The 18,725-nt window shown below is 39.6% G+C and overlaps 2 protein-coding genes across 6 annotated transcripts; one reads left to right on the top strand and one right to left on the bottom strand.

The window, feature by feature from the left end:
- Positions 1-1,873: 1,873 nt before the first annotated feature.
- On the top strand, positions 1,874-13,251 carry LOC109031845 (cyclin-dependent kinase 20). Of its 5 annotated transcripts, XM_072296619.1 has the most exons (8): positions 1,874-2,119; positions 3,365-3,542; positions 4,787-4,975; positions 5,609-5,797; positions 7,296-7,550; positions 8,358-8,585; positions 9,174-9,359; positions 12,465-13,251. In XM_072296619.1, the coding sequence occupies exons 3-7, from the start codon at positions 4,790-4,792 to the stop codon at positions 9,333-9,335; spliced, it is 1,020 nt and encodes a 339-aa protein (XP_072152720.1). In that variant the 5' UTR covers positions 1,874-2,119; positions 3,365-3,542; positions 4,787-4,789; the 3' UTR covers positions 9,336-9,359; positions 12,465-13,251. The 5 variants fall into 5 exon arrangements, with proteins under 5 accessions (XP_072152720.1, XP_072152721.1, XP_072152719.1 ...); XM_072296620.1 differs by lacking the exon at positions 12,465-13,251 and having other exon boundaries at positions 3,365-3,515; positions 9,174-9,482; XM_072296618.1 differs by lacking the exon at positions 12,465-13,251 and having other exon boundaries at positions 9,174-9,482.
- Positions 9,808-15,719, bottom strand: LOC109031844 (glutamate carboxypeptidase 2). The gene is made up of 4 exons (XM_072296617.1): positions 15,254-15,719; positions 14,483-14,645; positions 13,301-13,376; positions 9,808-12,202 (listed from the first exon to the last, which is right to left on the bottom strand). The coding sequence occupies exons 1-4, from the start codon at positions 15,383-15,385 to the stop codon at positions 10,954-10,956; spliced, it is 1,620 nt and encodes a 539-aa protein (XP_072152718.1). The 5' UTR covers positions 15,386-15,719; the 3' UTR covers positions 9,808-10,953.
- Between the last annotated feature and the right edge of the window lie 3,006 nt (positions 15,720-18,725).

The following is an 18,725-nucleotide window of genomic DNA, read 5'->3' as shown; positions in this document are numbered from 1 at the left end:
CGGTCCTACCTCCAGAGGCGCTTCGCGCCGCAGGCGGTATGCGTTCCGCCTTGTACTTCTTTCCTTGTAGCAACGACTGTTAAAAAAAGTTTTAAGAAACTCTTAAGTTTCAAAAAGACAACTCCAAAGGAAACTGTTAAAATGTTCGTATCAGGAAACGCTTTTTGGCTTTTACCGTAGGTAAAAAAATAAAAAAGTGTTTAAAAAAACTCCTAATATGTCAACACTAAAAATGTTTAAGAGAAATGTTAAAAAACTCCAGTGACATTTAAGAGTCTTTTTAAATGCTTTTTTCCTCAAATTTTATTTTAAAAAATACCCAAAAAGTGCTTCCTGACCCGAAAATTTTAACGCAGCTTTTGTGAGAGCTTATGAAAAATGTTTTGAAAAATCATGCTACTTAGGGATTAAGGAGAGGATCAGGATGAAAGAATATTAGAAAAAAACCAAAGTACAAACGGGGTTAGCCAGCAGACAATTGAGTGTATATGCATTCTGCAAGTTCCGATACCCGGATAATCGTCTAGCATAGTTCATACTTCTTTTGTTTTATTTCTTACCACTTGTTTGTTTTAATCCTCCTATAAAAACTATACTCATTTGCAAAGTACAATTCTAGCTGCAACGTACTTCAGCCATGCATTCACCACTGCAAAAATGTCAAAGGAAATCGACAAGCCCAGCGTGCATGGAGCAGGCAATTTCCATTTTGATCTTCCGTCACATTCTTACGGCGCAATGATACAACTATTCGAACTCTCCGGAATGCAGCAGGTATCACGCCACATTTGAAGGCGTTTTCAAATCAGCCAAGTTCGGATCCCCGGAGTATCCTTTTGCATAGTTCATATTCTTTTGTTTTATTTCTTACCACTCGGTTGTTTTAATTCTCCTATAAAATCTTCTCATCTGCAAAATACAATTCTAGCTGCAACGTACTTCAGCCATGCATTCACCACTGCAAAAATGTCAAAGTAAATCGACCAGCCCAGCGTGCATGGAGGCTATTTCCATGTTTATCTTCCGTCACATTCTTACGGCGCAATGATACAACTATTTGAACTCTCCGGAATGCGTGAGGTATCACGCCGCAATTGAAGGCGTTTTCAAAACAGCCAAGTTCCGATACCCGGATAATCGTCTAGCATAGTTCATATTCTTTTGTTTTATTCCGTACCACTTGATTATTTTTAATCCTCGTATAAACACCACCCATTTGCAAAGTACAATTCTAGCTGGAGCGCACTTCAGCTATGCATTCATCACTGCAAAAATGTCCAAGGAAATCGACGAGCCCAGCGTGGATGGAGACTATTTCCATTTTAATCTTCCGTCACATTCTTACGGCGCAATGATACAACTATTCGAACTCTCCGGAATGCAGGAGGTATCACGCCGCAATTGAAGGCGTTTTCGAATCTGCCAGGTTCCGATACCCGGATTATCGTCTAGCATAGTTCATATTCTTTTGTTTTATTTCTAACCACTTGTTTGTTTTAATCCTCCCGTAAAAACACCACATTTGCAAAATACAATTCTAGCTGCAACGTACTTCAGCCATGCATTCACCACTGCAAAAATGTCAAAGGAAATCGACAAGCCCAGCGTGCATGGAGCAGGCAATTTCCATTTTGATCTTCCGTCACATTCTTACGGCGCAATGATACAACTATTCGAACTCTCCGGAATGCAGCAGGTATCACGCCGCAATTGAAGGCGTTTTCGAATCAGCCAAGTTCCGTACCCGATTATGTCTACGACACCCGAAACCCCAGTGCGGAGTGCAAAGGAGCATTTTAGTGCACCACTCGGCAACACTGAGAACCGAAACCGATAAGGAATGCGATCTATCGCATTTTTGTTTTGTTTGCATTATTTGTTTACTTTGCATGAGCACATGACAACGGCATCATTTTTGCACAGAATCTTTTTACGATCTAATCTACTTTTCTAATTAAAATCACACAGCATTAAGGACGTTTTTAGGTACCAGTGAAATTCAGTTCATAGTGTTTTCTGTGCGTTTTCTTTATTTGAATGCAATATCCAGTCATTCACCACTTTAATTATATTAACAGCCATCTAGCAATGTTGCTGTGCATGAGGAAGGCCTTATCAGGTAAGAGGGCGTCAAAATTGTATTTTTTACAAACTGAAGGAAGTATGTAATTTTATTGACAGCATGTTGGAGTTTTTTTGCCAACGTGCGTTAAAAAATTCAGCATAAAGCTGAAAATCTCAATACAGAGGGAAAAGCTCATTCGAGCACAAATTTCCCTCTAAGAGATATGCTGTTTGGAGCAACACTAGTTACGTCCATTCAGGAAGGCAACTGCAGACGCGTTTCAGCTTTATGCTGAATTTTTTAACGCACGTTGGCAAAAAAACTCCAACATAAGTACTGTCGTATGAGTGCGTTTACTGCAATTAGTTTGTAATTTTATTGCTTGAGACACGCTGTGGGAATGTTCTAAGACTTTCAAGACTGAACTCCCCCGCAGCCATCCCAAATTTTACATTGCTTGCTGCAGTTGAAAGATGCATTTCTCTGAATGCAATGACCATCAACTCTTGAAGTAGGGAATGTGCGTACTTAAATCAAGAGTGAAACTACCAGACCAAGTACCTCAGTTTGTGACGGAGTAGACTTCCTGTCACACTTTATTTTTTAGATGGAAAACTACTCAATGTCAATTCTTGAAAACTTCCGTGAGTTTTCTTCCTTTGAATGATGAAAAATTTGTGAAAACGTCAAAGAATGACATGGTTTGATTTTCTTTAGAAAAATTAAATGGGAGCAGAGATTTTCACACACCGGAAACGAAATATGTGGTCTTGTAGTTTCACCGTCGCTATGCTGTCGGGGAACAGTTCTATAAGAATTTTGACTGCGTAAGTCGGCAATCACATAACTCGGTTTGCAACGTTGCAGACTTCCTGTTATACTTTATTTATTAAACGGAAAACCACTCAACGGCATTCTTCAAAACTGCCGTGATTTTTCCTCTCTGTGCGAAGAAAATTCTGCATAAACTTCCAGGAATGATGTCAATTCGTTCTCCTTTTAAGAAATAACATGGAGGTGGAGATTTTCGGACACCGCAAACAAGTTGTGTGATTGCGGACTTACACTGTTGATTTGTCCCTGATGCTGTCATCAAGAAGGAAGAAAGGAAAAAATAGCAAGAAATGTTACTACCTACAGGAGTTTCTCTTTTGCATCTTCTGGCTAGTAGTAGTTGAATGGAAGTTTGAATTATTAGCTGTTAAAGTAAATCTGGAAGCGGATAGGTATTGTAATTATATTGAAGTCATCTAAAAGCTCTATTTCATAAGTGTAATTTTACTCCTTGTCTTTTCTCAGGTTGGATTCCTTCAATCAAGTTGGCTAGTCATCTGTAAGTTATCAGTAACATTACCTAGGTCCAGTTCAATTTCCACTCCAGGAAAATCATGAGGACTTTACAGTATGGCGAAACATATACTGGGTTAACTTAAATAGATCTACTTATTTGGTAAGAAGGAGGAATTTTATTAGGGAGGTAAGTAAAATGGAGCTCTTGCGTGTGTCGGAATTATCGATTTAAATGCTGCCCTATATGTAAAATTTCGCAAGAAACTTGATGGTGCTACTGGCTTTCTCTAAAACAAACTCAAAAAAAGCTCTCTAAGTTGAGACTGTAATGGAGGGGATATCCCACGCTATGTTGAAAGTCCACCTCTATATCAAGTCAAACTCTCCATGCAAAGATGGAGAGAAAATACATCAGCAGTGTTGCTGCTTTGTTTGAAGCCTCCAAAGGCGGGACTACAGCAACCCTGCTAATGTATTGGACTCTCAAAGTATGTAGCATGGGATATGCCCTCCATTACAGTCCGAACTGTGAGAGCTTTTTTGAGCTTCGGGGTCGATTTCAGAGAAAACCAATGGCACCATTGTGTTTCTTGCAAAATATTACCTAAGCACAAGTATTTAAATGTAAATCCTCCACACATGTAAGAGCTCCATTGTCAAAACACTAATCGAACACTGCCTCTCAAATTGATCATTTGAGGGGCTTGAAGGACAAGGCGCATGAGTGCAGTTTTGGTAGAAATTGAGATATTAATGATTGCAAGTAAAACTAGTTTTAATGCATAGTCTGTGAAAAATTTGCTCCCAAATTCCAATTTTTATGCGTCAAAAAGTCAGTTTGGACTTTCTTTCCGCCATGAGGATCCAAGTAATTTTGAAACCTGTAACACATATTTCTGAAAATAGCAAAAACTAAGTACACCTGTCCGCCTTGTCCTCCGAGCCCCTCATTTCATGTTTGCAAGTCTTTCGTTTTTCCCTAAGCTTTTTATCGCATAAAATGAAAAAAATAACAGATTTAAAACTCTCATGTTAAAATGCACCCAAAAGTTAAAACTTGTACGAGTGCACTAATACTACCCAAATAATAGAGAAAAAAACTTGGTGACAGAAATCAAAATTTTTGAAATCAAAATTCTTGATTTTTAAAAACTTTATTGCACACACACTTTTATGTATACTTCTTATGTATTTCATTCATCTCAGCAGAGGATGTGTAATTTCATCTTAATAAAACAGTTTTACCCAACTAAGTTAAAATTTAAGTGGCAATTAACTGGTTTCTTGATGGTATCAATCCTCTGTGTTCTCTCTGCAAAGAGTACATCAATCCTTTTTCACTGGTCTTTGACTTCCAGTCTCCTGATCCACCATTTTTATTGATTATTCCTTGCTTTATCTTTTTTTAATTTTTGTGGCATCTTTTTCAAGGAAATGAATCAGTATTCTGTGGATGAATTCATTGGAGAGGGAGCGCATGGGCAAGTATTTGCTGCTGTTGAAAAAACCACAAACAGGAAGGTTGCGTTGAAAAAATTGATTGCCAAGAATTCAAAAGCAGATATTCTAATCAGCTATGTTCGAGAACTGAAAATACTTCAGCAGATAAAATGTAAATATGTGAGTACATTCGTAATTATTATACCTATTAAGAACGTAGATGATATCATTATCAAGTATTTTAGGAGCCGGAATCTCCATAAATTCCAGTTTTTGAAATCTTGCTGTAGAACTTTTAAATTGAATATTCAATTTTACCTCTTCCCTTCTCACCCTGAAATAGGATTCATTCATCTTGAAGATTCAGGTTTCTTGAGGTTCAGCTAATTAATTTAAAGTCACCCTATTTTACACTATTTGTTACTGAAAAATGCCACTGATCCAAAATCGATGAAACAGTTGAACTCTAACTTTGGCTTCAAAGATGCAGAAAGCTCCAAACTATTGACTTTTTCTCACAATCTGGCGTGTTTGCTACTGAGCAAAATCCCCTTTTCACCTCTTGATAAATGTTCAATCTGCCCTAATTTTTCAAAGGAGGTAAGGAGCCAAAATGAGGGTTATCACTTTAGTCACACTTTGCGCCAAGCAAGGTTGAACATTTTTGCAGTCCTCCATCATCCATACTCCTCTGTTTGATTTTTTCTAAAAACATTCAGCATTATATTAAATATTTCACTATTTTAAATTTCAACATGTACAACTCATGAAACCAAATCCCTTTTTTCACTTGACTTTTTCTTGGTCTGTCAGGTGATAGAGTTACTCGACTTCTTCCCTCACAACTTTGCTCTCTGCCTCATTTTTGAATTCATGCCATCTGGATTGTTGGAAATGGTTCACTACTCAGAAGAGCCATTAACGCTGCAGCAAGAAAAAACTTACTGCTCGATGCTCTTGAAAGGAGTCAGCTATCTCCATCAGAATGGCATCATTCACCGAGTAAGTAAATATTTATTTTCAATTTTTTGGTGGATCCTTTTTCCTCATTTTCACAAAAAACCTAATGTTCCAAATTTTCATTGCTTTCTCACTCGATCAGGAACAGGAGTGTTCACAACAGGCTCATAGGGTGTTTACAACAGGAGTCTAGGATCAGTGGAGTGTGTCGAAATCTTGTTTCTCACTCATCTCTAATCTAACTGCCCCTTGAACTTATGTGCATGGTAAGAAGGGAGAAACGGTCACCTGTCTTTGTTGCACTCGTGATTTTTAAGGTACTTCTCATAAAAAGCAAGTGAGAAACAGTTTCTAGCTGACACGACTGTCAAGAACCTTTTTGGTCAGGGCTGTTTATTACACTAAGCTTCGAAATACCAACCAAAGTATTTCTGAGTCTCCTGTACTTAATGGAGAGCCATTTGGATAAGAAAAACATCGAGCGACCCTCTAAACTATGGGCTAGGTGCCAGAACCTATGGTCAGAACCTAAATTGCATTTATTCTTCAACTTCACACAATGTGAAATCTGGTTAATGTCATTCCATAGTAAACACAGTGTCCCAAAAGTTCCTAGACTGCTGCTGTAATCCTGAAATTAAGATAGATGTAGAGCTGATCTTGGTCTTATTTTAAAGCTTAAATCACCTCTAATGGATTGAGACCAACATCATTTCATCTTCTTTATAATTCACAAACTGATTGCAGTATACACATGAGTTGCATAGACAGTAAATTGGGAATGCAGCCAACATGCGTTACAATAAAATCTCAATACAGAGGGAGAAAGCTCATCCAAGTACAATTTTGCCTCAAAGAGGTATGCTGTTTGGTGGAACACTGGTTACAACCTTTCAGGAAGGCAACTGCAGACGTGTTTCAGGTCTAATTGGACCTATCATCAGTGCAGCGCAGACCCCTAAATCACTTTGTTCACTTGCCGCGGGCCCAACCGCTTGCCCAAGTCTCGGTCTGATTTTCATGACCGCTCGAAGTTTGGTAGCAGAAAATACGGAAGGCTGTGCTGCACCAATGATGGGTCCAATTAGACCTGAAACGCGTCTGCAGTTGTCTTCCTGAATGGTTGTAGCCAGTGTTCCACCAAACAGCATACCTCTTTGAGGGAAAATTGTGCTTGAATGAGCTTTTTCCTTCTGTATTGAGATTTTATTATGATGCACATTGGCTACCTTTCCGACTTACTGTCTGTTCTCAATAATTCAGGAACATATGAGGGTTTCAGTTGAGGGCTGAATAAAGCTGCTGCCTACAGGTTTTTGACGAGAAGTGGTAACTTACAAAAAGATACATTCATCAACTGGCAGCATCACTTTATTTAATGATGTCAGCCTCCCTCTGGAAAAATTCATTATCATCGGTGATACATTTTAGTCTTTTAACATTTTTCCTATGGAATCATCTCAAAGTAATAGTAAACTTCTATCTTTGTAATCTTAAAATTGTATCAATGATTCTCTTTATATCTATATTGCTAAGCCAGGATTTGAAACCAGCCAACCTCCTCATCAGTGCCGATGGTATTTTACGCATTGCTGATTTTGGTCTTAGCCGCCTTTTGTACAATGAGGAGGACGGCAAAGATGGGAGCCGCAAAAAGTACACGGCAAGAGTGGCCACACGATGGTACAGAGCACCAGAGTCTCTCTATGGATCTAATAATTATGATGAGAAGATAGATATATGGGCTGTTGGATGCATCATTGCAGAAATCAATAACAAAGCTCCTTTGTTCGCTGTAAGTTGAAATTTGGACTTCATACATACTTTGTCCTTTTTCCTGTAAAATATTTTAAGTGTCAATGTTTCAAGAGTTTAAGTGGGGCTAAATCGAATGATTTTGCAGTCATAGATAGTAAAACTTTTCTCCTCAAGAAATATTTCTTGCATGATGTTTTGTTTAAAACACCAGAGGTAAAAAATCAGTTACTTACAGAGCCATGATTGTTCTCTGAGGTAATATCACCAACATCAAATTTAACATCTAACTTAATGTTTCTTCTCTCGCTATTCATTCATTTATGTATGTATTAAATTCTTCAAGCAAACTTCTCCTAGAAATTAGCTGTGAAGTGAGGCTTATGAATGTTTGTCTCTGATGGGGGCATATTTTCTGATTTTTTCATGTTACAAGGAATAAAATACTTTTTCAAATTTATTTAAGAGGCCTCTGTTTTTGATACTTATCCTGCTAACCAACTCAGCAAACAGCAGGGTATCTTGAGTAATGAGGTGAATAAAAGAAGCATTTATTCTACACGGGTACTAGGAAGGCTGAAGAGCCAAGAAGAGCAAGGCACACAATTGCCTAAGTTCATCCATCAAATTGACAATCTGTGGTAGGATTGGACCTGGCAAGAATCATTCAAAATGCCTTGACCAATGAAAGAGAGGGGCAGGAGTTTTAGTGTTTTGTAGAAGAATAAAAGCTATGTCCATCAAAGAAAAGACATCCTTGAGCAGGTTTTGGTGACTCAGGTGAAAATGTAAGTGGACAGCTGCACAAATTGACTGCTACATACATGTCAATCCTGTGATTTTTTAGGGCGAAACAGACATAGAGCAACTGAGCATTGTGGTTCAAAGCCTCGGGAGACCTTCTGAAAAAAATTGGCCCAACATGAAGAAATTACCAGATTTCGGAAAAATACATTTTCCGAAATGGAAACCTATTTCGTGGAATGTTCTTCTTCCGGATGCTAACCCAGAACTGCGTAGTTTGGTCCAGTCATTGCTGCTGTATAATGCTGCGGACCGACTCTCTGCATCCGAGGTGAGAAAGCAAGTTTTTGTTTCATCAAGGTGCAGGATCTCAAAATCGACAGTTTTATGGATCTGACCAATGTTTCAGATGCATTCCTTGATCTCTCATACCAAGACAGACGTTCATAATTGAACTGGTTAAATTCTAATCATCAGATGGAACAAGTAGAAGATTTGTCAAAATTCAAGGAGCACAGTTTTTATGAATGTAGGATTTAAAAATTAAATGCTCATAACCCTCTCATTTTTTAAAATACTTCACGCCTTGAGTTTTTGATCAATTTTTGATCTGTGAAAAAAGATATGTACTTATGTCTTCACCAAAAGAAGAACATCATCCTGTCTCGGAATTTCATGTGCTCTTTTAAACTGCAAACCAAATAAGCTTTTTCTAATCTCTCCATCAAATTATACTTCTGCCCAGAAATGAAAGATCTCAATAATGAAATAAAGTCGAGGTGTTTTGCATGTTTTTTGACGATAATATTAGAATAAGATTTACATAAGTTACTTACCTTCATCAAACAAGATGTTTTCATGATAAAAGCTCTTAAACTTAAACCCAAATTTACAGTTGTCCCTTTTGCTTTGTTTCAAGGCTTTAAAACACAGGTTTTTCTACAGCCTGCCACTACCTTGTCCAGATAACAAAATGCCTCACCCTCCATCAAACCATAGACAGCTCGTCAAGATTCAAAACAAAGCACCGAAAGCCCCCACCAGAGAGAATGTTTTCGGAGATTTGGTTGCCTTCTTGTAAAAAATGGATTCACGCTTGTGAAAGGTAAGATCATTATGCTAAATCTTATTGCACCTCTTTTAATTCTTCCAAGACATTTTGACGCGATTCAACAAAAAAGGAAAAGCGGGTGCCTTCCTACTACTATGGGAACTTTTATCGCAAAACTTGGGTACAACACCTGATAGAAGGTATTAATCAGATTTTGTGAGTTGATACCGCATGTCAAGTGTTGAACTATGAGTGGAATGTTAATACATCAAAAATTTTCGTAAAAGTTTTGATGTTCTGATAATTTTCTCTAGTCAAGTGCCTTGCTGTTGCTCATGAAATAGTAAGAGGCAACTGTTTCTTTGCACTGTCTAAGAGATATTTTGCTCTGATAATAATGTTTAAAGTTACTGAATTCTACCCAGAAATGTCAGAACTGCTCTTCATCAGAGGCCGAAAAAAGGAAAAAGTTATGTGTAAGAGTAGAAATATATTACACAAAAAGTAAAAAAGTGACAGGTAATTAATCAATGGTGACAGAACTCATTATTCCAAAAATATAGCTATAGAATACGAGAAAAAAAAAGAATTAATATACAACCTCTCTAAGGTCTTGCATCACCCCCACACATTTTGAACAACACCTGTAACCAATCCACAACTACGAAAACTTTTATAGGAGAGACTGTCTTATCAGCATTTTCAAAATATTTACCTAAGAGTGTATATCCGAACGCATGAGTTACAAATTGCTTCTTGTGATGCATGACAATTTAGTAAACAGGAGTTTTTTTATAATAACAATTCACCATCTTTCACCAGTTTTAAATGACTACCAGCAGAAGGTCCAGACTATTATCAGGTGAAGAGGAACCTCAGGTTTCAAGTATTTAAAAAATCAGTTTATTATTCTCTCACTGATGGTGTAGAAGTCGGTAGGGTAGAATGACTTGTGAGGAAGAAGAACAACATAATTAGGTTTTTAACCCAAAATAAACTCGTAATTAGGAAGCAGCCTCTTTATCTGAAAAAAACTGCTCGCCGAACTTGCATTTAGACGTATTTCTGCCAAACAGGACTATGTGCTTTAAGACATAAGCCCTGAGACCCATAAGAATACATGGATAACAGAGTTCATGTCATAACGCACATAGTTCTGTTTGACAGAAATCCGTCCATTTTACAGTCGTTCAAACGACCGCATTGCCGCCAATAGAGGGCCCTGGCTCTCATCAGAGGGAGTTTTTTTCCTAATCTTCCTCTTTTTTGTAGAGATGTTAAATATTCAGTCTTAGTGTCATATCCTAGTAAGGGGACTCTCAGGGACATCACATTTGGTCCCTCTGGGGTGGTACTTGCGAGCACCTTTACAGTTTTGAGATCCTATTCAAATTCATAAAGAAGCACTACTAGATAAATCTTACAAATTAATCACTTCGATTTCATAGGGCAAGTTAGTTTTTTTCCCACTGGGAGAGTAGCAAAGGTATACAACTACAATGTACAGTAATATCCATGGTACAAACTCACATAATGATGATCTCTAAAGTCATGTATGTGTCTGTGTTTTTATGCACCTTATTTTGTGTGCTCTAATTCTCTGTTGTTTATGATGGAAGAAAAAGTTGGGTAGTCCCCAAGAAATGTACTATGTCTGGATTTGTGTCAATGTAACAACAACATCTTTCAACAGAAGCTCTCCATTTTGAATGCATGAAGATAGCATAGTGAGTTCTTGCTGGATCTGTCTCTGAATAGTGGTACTTTCCGGCCACATCAAAGATTCTTCGAGTAAATCTTGCAGCACTCCAAAACCAACGCTCGGAAGATTTCCCTCCGTCAGCAGAGGATGGGCCCCTTGATTCTGCATCTCTGGGAAACACAACATCTGTTTTTCTAACCTCACAAGTTGGTCGTTAACAACACGCATCCTCATACAGTCCGTTTTATCAATACTGTGTACCTTTTTCCCGAAATCGCTGGCTGTCTCGTTGAAGCTCACTATAGCGTTGTGAAGTCGATTGAACAGAGCCAAGTGTTTCTCAATCAGTGATGCGTACTCTTTTTGGACAACGAAGAACGATTTGATCAAAAACTTGGAATACCCTGCAGGGTTCAAGGGCAGGACGGGATCATCTGCCAAACTCCATATCAAAATGGCCCATAGTTCGGTAATGGCCCGGTGAAATGAAAACGTTGAGTCAGTAAATTTTTCCTCTCCGTCGTATCCAAAATCCAAACTTGGGATGCCTTGTTCGAACAGGAACATCTGATAGTCGCCTTCTCCATGGATGATATCTATCACTGACGTATTTTTTACTTTGGCCATGTGTTGCATAGTTTCGCCAAGAGTAAACCTGTGAGCATTTTGCTCCGCAGGGTCGCAGTTGGGCACCAGCATGCTAGCCTCCTCAATTACGGTTTCAAGTACTGGTGCAGACTGAATTTTCAGCGTTGAATTTCCTCTAACAGCCACCTCCACGCTTAAATAAGCGACGGCTCTTTCAGTGAGTAATGGATGCAACAATTGCGCCCATGATTCAGAATTAAAGTGGCCATCGCCTTGCAGTCCCCAGCTGCAAAAAATGACGGTGCGTCGAGGTATCCATCCCTTCACTCGGTTCAGCTCACCGAATACTCGTGAGATTTCCATCATGGCGACTGTGCCACCCAGGGGGTCATCTGAATTGCTCAAGCTTTCACGGTTGCTTCCGATAAGAATATATCGGTCAGGCTCCTCGGCACCTTCCAGTGCAGCAATGACATTGTAGTATGTATGCATGAGGTTAAGCACATGCGAGGACATTATAATGCTCCATTTATTTTGATTTATAGAGGATATTGAAGGTTTCATAAAATTTGCCCAGCTCTTGGATGACGCATTCAATGACATGACTCTGTAAAATATTGTACAATCAAATCAGAAAATGGCTCGAGGAACCTTTTTTAAAGAATTCATGACACTTTAGTTTGCAATTGATCTTTTATGGTTAAATTTGTAAGTTAGAAACCGGTTGTGGTTTGACAGGGTGCAATGGCAGTTTAGTGTCATAGAGTGCCAGGGAGTGCCATGAAGCGACATGTATATAATTTATAGTAAACGAAACCCAAAATTTAATCACAACATTTCAAAGTGTCTGCGTTTGCTCTACTTTTCAGGAGGAAGACAAACTAAAATGTTGGAATAAAATTCTCTTCGTGTTTTCTTCACTAGTTCATCTTTGATCATCCAACAAAATTTCAAGTCATAAACATTGATTTATTTTCCCTCAAAAGAACATGTGTAGCATTTCCAGAAAGTTTGAAACCGTGCAACGAATATATGTATGTGGTTTTGGATTTAACCACCGATTTAATAAGAGGCTGTTTTAGTCACTTGTGTGAGTCAGCACTGAAACATAAATAACTGCACTTGACTTTTTGTGATTTGTCGAAGTCTAAAGATTGCTCAACTTTATACCTCTCATTTTTTTTTTCAACATCTCCAATATCGTCTTTATTGGAATAAGAATTTTGCATTATTGGGTATTTTTTGTTGTTAAAAAGGCTTTATTCCCGTTTAGAATATTAACTGGTCTGTACTTTTGGTACTACTTTCCATTACCCAGAGTGGTAAAAAGATTTCGTGAAAGTAGACTAATTTTTTAATGATTTTTCCTTCTGTTTTCTGCATATCAATGGCTAAAGTTGAAAAATGGTTATCTCAGATTGCAATATTGTAAGTCTCTGCTTATGTTTTTTTTTTTTTTTTAAACGAACCAACAGTCTCCATTGAAATTTTCTGTGCATTCTCTTCCCTCATTCCATAAAAATCACATAAAATTGCAAGCAGACATATGAATCAGTTTTCCTTAAAAGAAAAAAAAATAAAATAAATCACAATGGGAAGTTTTTAAATGTTGCAATCAAGGTACACATTGTTTACATTTAGCCGTTATCATCTTATCTTGAATATCTTATGAAATAGTTATCTTAAAACCAAATTTTACTCTTACTTGAAAATATTTTGCATCTCATCGAAACTGATTACATCGACCATAATCGATTTTTGAGACTCCTGTGTTACATTACCTGAAAGAAGAAGGAAATGATATACACTTGAAATTATGAACAAGTAATCTGCATTTTAAAAGATCAAAAAGGATGTAGAATAATGTAGGAAATGTATGTATTTTCGGTGAGAGTTTGCTTTTTTAACCTAATTTTTTACTAACTGTAAGCTAATAACAATTCTAAAATAGTCTTTCAAATTCAGTGTTCATGTTTCGTGGGTGAGCCCAGTGTCCACCCTGATCGATATTTTCTTTGGTTTAATTTTGCAATTTAAGCTTATGACAAAAGCTTGAATCGATGGTAATATCCAGAAATTTGGAAACATTTAAGCCCAAAAAATTCATACATTTTTATGAAATATTGGAATCAAAAGCTTTATTTAGAATTGCTTTGAAACAAATTTTACTAAGTATCTCAGTGGGGTGGGGAACTGTCTCCTGTAAGTTGGAAAATTAAGGTGTTTGCAGGCGTCAACTCCTTCATTTTGCTGTCGGTAGGAGACGAAAAATGTTGGTGATTTAATCATAAATTTGAGGGGCCTGAAGGACAAGGCGCATTAGTGCAGTTTTTGCTATTTTGAGAAGTACGTATTTTTTGTTTTGAAATTACATGGATCCAAATGGCGGAAAGAATGTTAAAACTAACTTTTTGATGCTGAAATATTGGGACTTTAGAGCGAATTTTCTGCAGAATATGCATTAAGACTAGTTTTACTTGGAATCATTATAATATCTGAATTTTTTCAAAAACTGCCCTTCTGCGCCTTGTCCTTCAAGCCCCTCATTTATAGTTTCCTAGAAAGGTAATACATTTCCCTTCAATCGACAGGATGTGCAAGAATCCTAAAGAGCCTTAATAGCTACTTCCAGTTATCAAATAGATTAAAATACAAATGAGAGAGGTTGTTTTTTCTATTAGTATCACTGAGAAAGGCAGAATAAAAAAATAATAATTGTACCTACTTAAAATACATTTCATAGCTTCTAACTTTTTTATAACTTTTTTTATACTATAAATATACTTATTGCAAATAGCAGTCGGCATTAAAGCAAGAAAAGTGAAGAATTGTTTTTTCTCTAAAAAGGAAAAAGAATAACAATGATTTAAAAATAAATTCCACTCACTGTTGTTAGCGCAGAAAGAGTCCCCAAAAGCAAGCTGCAGCCTTCCCAAAATTGTAGGATTTAATTCCTTAATTGTCTTTATCTGTTTTTGCAATTCATAATGCTGAGAGGGATCTGCATAGAGCAAAACTCCAACCGCTCCTTTTTTTATCCCCTCACTAATCTGAAAAATAAATTAATACCTAAACTAAGAATTGCCATAGAGGAGGAGGCTCTGAACATTTTTTTTCACAGATAGGTTGAGGATGATTAGCGGCTTTGAGGACTAGACGTAAAGTGCAGTTTTTGCCATTTCAAGAAATTTGTGTTTTAAGTTTCAAAATAACATGGAGCCGCATGGTGGAAAGGAAGTGTAGACTCACTTTTTGATGTTTTTTGGTTGGATTTTTCTTGTGAATTTTTCACAGAATATACTTTCAAACTAGTTTAAGTTGAGTTCATGAATATCTTAATTTTTCAAAAAGTGCACTTATGCGTCTTCTCGGTCCCTCAATTAAGATCTCAAATCTGAATGTTTCCATCACTTTTAATTTCTGTGCAAGCCAAGTAACTCACTACGCACTCCTTCGAAAACACACTACACACTCCTTTAAAAACACTCTTTTCATTGAACTAAATTGCTATAACTTGGGATGAAAGTATGCTTGTCTGCTCTAAAAATTTTCCAGGGAGGGATCAAAAATTTATCTTATGTTCCTCTCTCTCGTCCTCTCACAAAAATAGGCATTATTTTTGCAAGAATATAAACAATAACGTTCCTTAATTATTCACCTGTTTGTATATTGCTGACTTCTTCATTTTCATCAAGAGAATGTGGTTTTTGATGTTTATATTTCTACTTTCTAAAAAGTCGTAATCTTGTTTGCTCCCGAAATTCACAAACATTGGAGGTGCCTGCAACATTTATCATTACAACAGTATTAAAATCCAACCTATAATAGTTACCGGATCTATGTCAGCAATTCTTTCGTTCACGATAACTATCGTTAGATTTACATTAGCTGTCTCAAATTTTGTAATTTTGTCCATTTTGATCTGATGAAGAACTGTATAGATTTTCGGTTAAATCGCATTTACCGTTTACTTATAACGGTAATTAACGTAAGTGCCCTACTTACGCTGTTTTCCACTAAACTGTTTTTATGAAAGTTCCATTCCTTGGTTTCCTTGGTAACCTTTGTTTGCTATCAGCTGATGTTTTATTTCCATTTCTCGGCCAAGTCAACGGATTTTATACTTCCTTTTTTTTTTTTTTTTTTTTTTTTAAATCATTGCCAGGTTAGTTCTAATTTTTTGCCAGCATTTATTCTACCCCTCCCCTCCCAGCTCATTTTTCTAACTTCCTAGGCCCCCCCCCCCCCCCCGAACTAATTTTATTTATATCATTATATCAGTGACATTCCACAGTCCGGCACCGGCTCCCTGCATTCCTTCCCTCTGACTGTGGAATTTATGTCTATCGCCGACGTTCCGTAAGGAGTCGTCGTACGCTGTTTCTGCACAAAATGCCAGGATTCTCACCGTTGGAAGCCTTACGGACCCAGGATGGAATTTATGTCAATCAGTGACATTCCACAGTCCGGCGCGCGGCTCCCCGCATTCCTTCCCGCTGACTGTGGAATTTTGTCTATCGCCGACGTTCCGTAAGGAGTCGTCGTACGCTGTTTCTGCATTAAAATGCCAAGATTCTCACCGTTGAAAATCGTACGCACCCGAGGGTGGAATTTATGTCTATCAGTGACATTCCACAGTCCGGCGCCAGCTCCCTGCATTCCTTCCCGCTGACTGTGGAATTAATGTCTATCGCCGACGTTTCCGTAGGGAGTCGTCGCACGCTGTTTCTGCGCTAAAATGCCAGGATTCTCACCGTTGAAAGCCTTACGGACCCGAGGGTGGAATTTATGTCTTTCAGTGACATTCCACAGTCCGGCGCCGGCTCCCTGCATTCCTTCCCTCTGACTTTGGAATTTATGTCTATCGCCGACGTTCCGTAAGGAGTCGTCGTACGCTGTTTCTGCGCTAAAATGCCAGGATTCTCACCGCTTGAAGCCTTACGGACCCGAGGGTGGAATTTATGTCTATCAGTGACATTCCACAGTCCGGCGCCGGCTCCCTGCATTCCTTCCCTCTGACTGTGGAATTTATGTCTATCGCCGACGTTCCGTAAGGAGTCGTCGTACGCTGTTTCTGCGCTAAAATGCCAGGATTCTCACCGCTTGAAGCCTTACGGACCCGAGGTGGAATTTATGTCTATCAGTGACATTCCACAGTCCGGCGCCGGCTCCCTGCATTCCTTCCCTCTGACTGTGGAATTTATGTCTATCGCCGACGTTCCGTAAGGAGTCGTCGTACGCTGTTTCTGCGCTAAAATGCCAGGATTCTCACCGTTGAAGCCTTACGGACCCGAGGGTGGAATTTATGTCTATCAGTGACATTCCACAGTCCGGCGCCGGCTCCCTGCATTCCTTCCCTCTGACTGTGGAATTTATGTCTATCGCCGACGTTCCGTAAGGAGTCGTCGTACGCTGTTTCTGCGCTAAAATGCCAGGATTCTCACCGCTTGAAGCCTTACGGACCCGAGGGTGGAATTTATGTCTATCAGTGACATTCCACAGTCCGGCGCCGGCTCCCTGCATTCCTTCCCTCTGACTGTGGAATTTATGTCTATCGCCGACGTTCCGTAAGGAGTCGTCGTACGCTGTTTCTGCGCTAAAATGCCAGGATTCTCACCGCTTGAAGCCTTACGGACCCGAGGGTGGAATTTATGTCTATCAGTGACATTCCACAGTCCGGCGCCGGCTCCCTGCATTCCTTCCCTCTGACTGTGGAATTTATGTCTATCGCCGACGTTCCGTAAGGAGTCGTCGTACGCTGTTTCTGCGCTAAAATGCCAGGATTCTCACCGCTTGAAGCCTTACGGACCCGAGGGTGGAATTTATGTCTATCAGTGACATTCCACAGTCCGGCGCCGGCTCCCTGCATTCCTTCCCTCTGACTGTGGAATTTATGTCTATCGCCGACGTTCCGTAAGGAGTCGTCGTACGCTGTTTCTGCGCTAAAATGCCAGGATTCTCACCGCTTGAAGCCTTACGGACCCGAGGGTGGAATTTATGTCTATCAGTGACATTCCACAGTCCGGCGCCGGCTCCCTGCATTCCTTCCCTCTGACTGTGGAATTTATGTCTATCGCCGACGTTCCGTAAGGAGTCGTCGTACGCTGTTTCTGCGCTAAAATGCCAGGATTCTCACCGCTTGAAGCCTTACGGACCCGAGGGTGGAATTTATGTCTATCAGTGACATTCCACAGTCCGGCGCCGGCTCCCTGCATTCCTTCCCTCTGACTGTGGAATTTATGTCTATCGCCGACGTTCCGTAAGGAGTCGTCGTACGCTGTTTCTGCGCTAAAATGCCAGGATTCTCACCGCTTGAAGCCTTACGGACCCGAGGGTGGAATTTATGTCTATCAGTGACATTCCACAGTCCGGCGCCGGCTCCCTGCATTCCTTCCCTCTGACTGTGGAATTTATGTCTATCGCCGACGTTCCGTAAGGAGTCGTCGTACGCTGTTTCTGCGCTAAAATGCCAGGATTCTCACCGCTTGAAGCCTTACGGACCCGAGGGTGGAATTTATGTCTATCAGTGACATTCCACAGTCCGGCGCCGGCTCCCTGCATTCCTTCCCTCTGACTGTGGAATTTATGTCTATCGCCGACGTTCCGTAAGGAGTCGTCGTACGCTGTTTCTGCGCTAAAATGCCAGGATTCTCACCGCTTGAAGCCTTACGGACCCGAGGGTGGAATTTATGTCTATCAGTGACATTCCACAGTCCGGCGCCGGCTCCCTGCATTCCTTCCCTCTGACTGTGGAATTTATGTCTATCGCCGACGTTCCGTAAGGAGTCGTCGTACGCTGTTTCTGCGCTAAAATGCCAGGATTCTCACCGCTTGAAGCCTTACGGACCCGAGGGTGGAATTTATGTCTATCAGTGACATTCCACAGTCCGGCGCCGGCTCCCTGCATTCCTTCCCTCTGACTGTGGAATTTATGTCTATCGCCGACGTTCCGTAAGGAGTCGTCGTACGCTGTTTCTGCGCTAAAATGCCAGGATTCTCACCGCTTGAAGCCTTACGGACCCGAGGGTGGAATTTATGTCTATCAGTGACATTCCACAGTCCGGCGCCGGCTCCCTGCATTCCTTCCCTCTGACTGTGGAATTTATGTCTATCGCCGACGTTCCGTAAGG

This window comes from Bemisia tabaci, chromosome 2 (assembly GCF_918797505.1).
Source record: "Bemisia tabaci chromosome 2, PGI_BMITA_v3".
NCBI classification, from domain to species: Eukaryota; Metazoa; Arthropoda; class Insecta; order Hemiptera; family Aleyrodidae; genus Bemisia; species Bemisia tabaci.
This window is presented reverse-complemented; position numbering and strand designations above follow the sequence as displayed.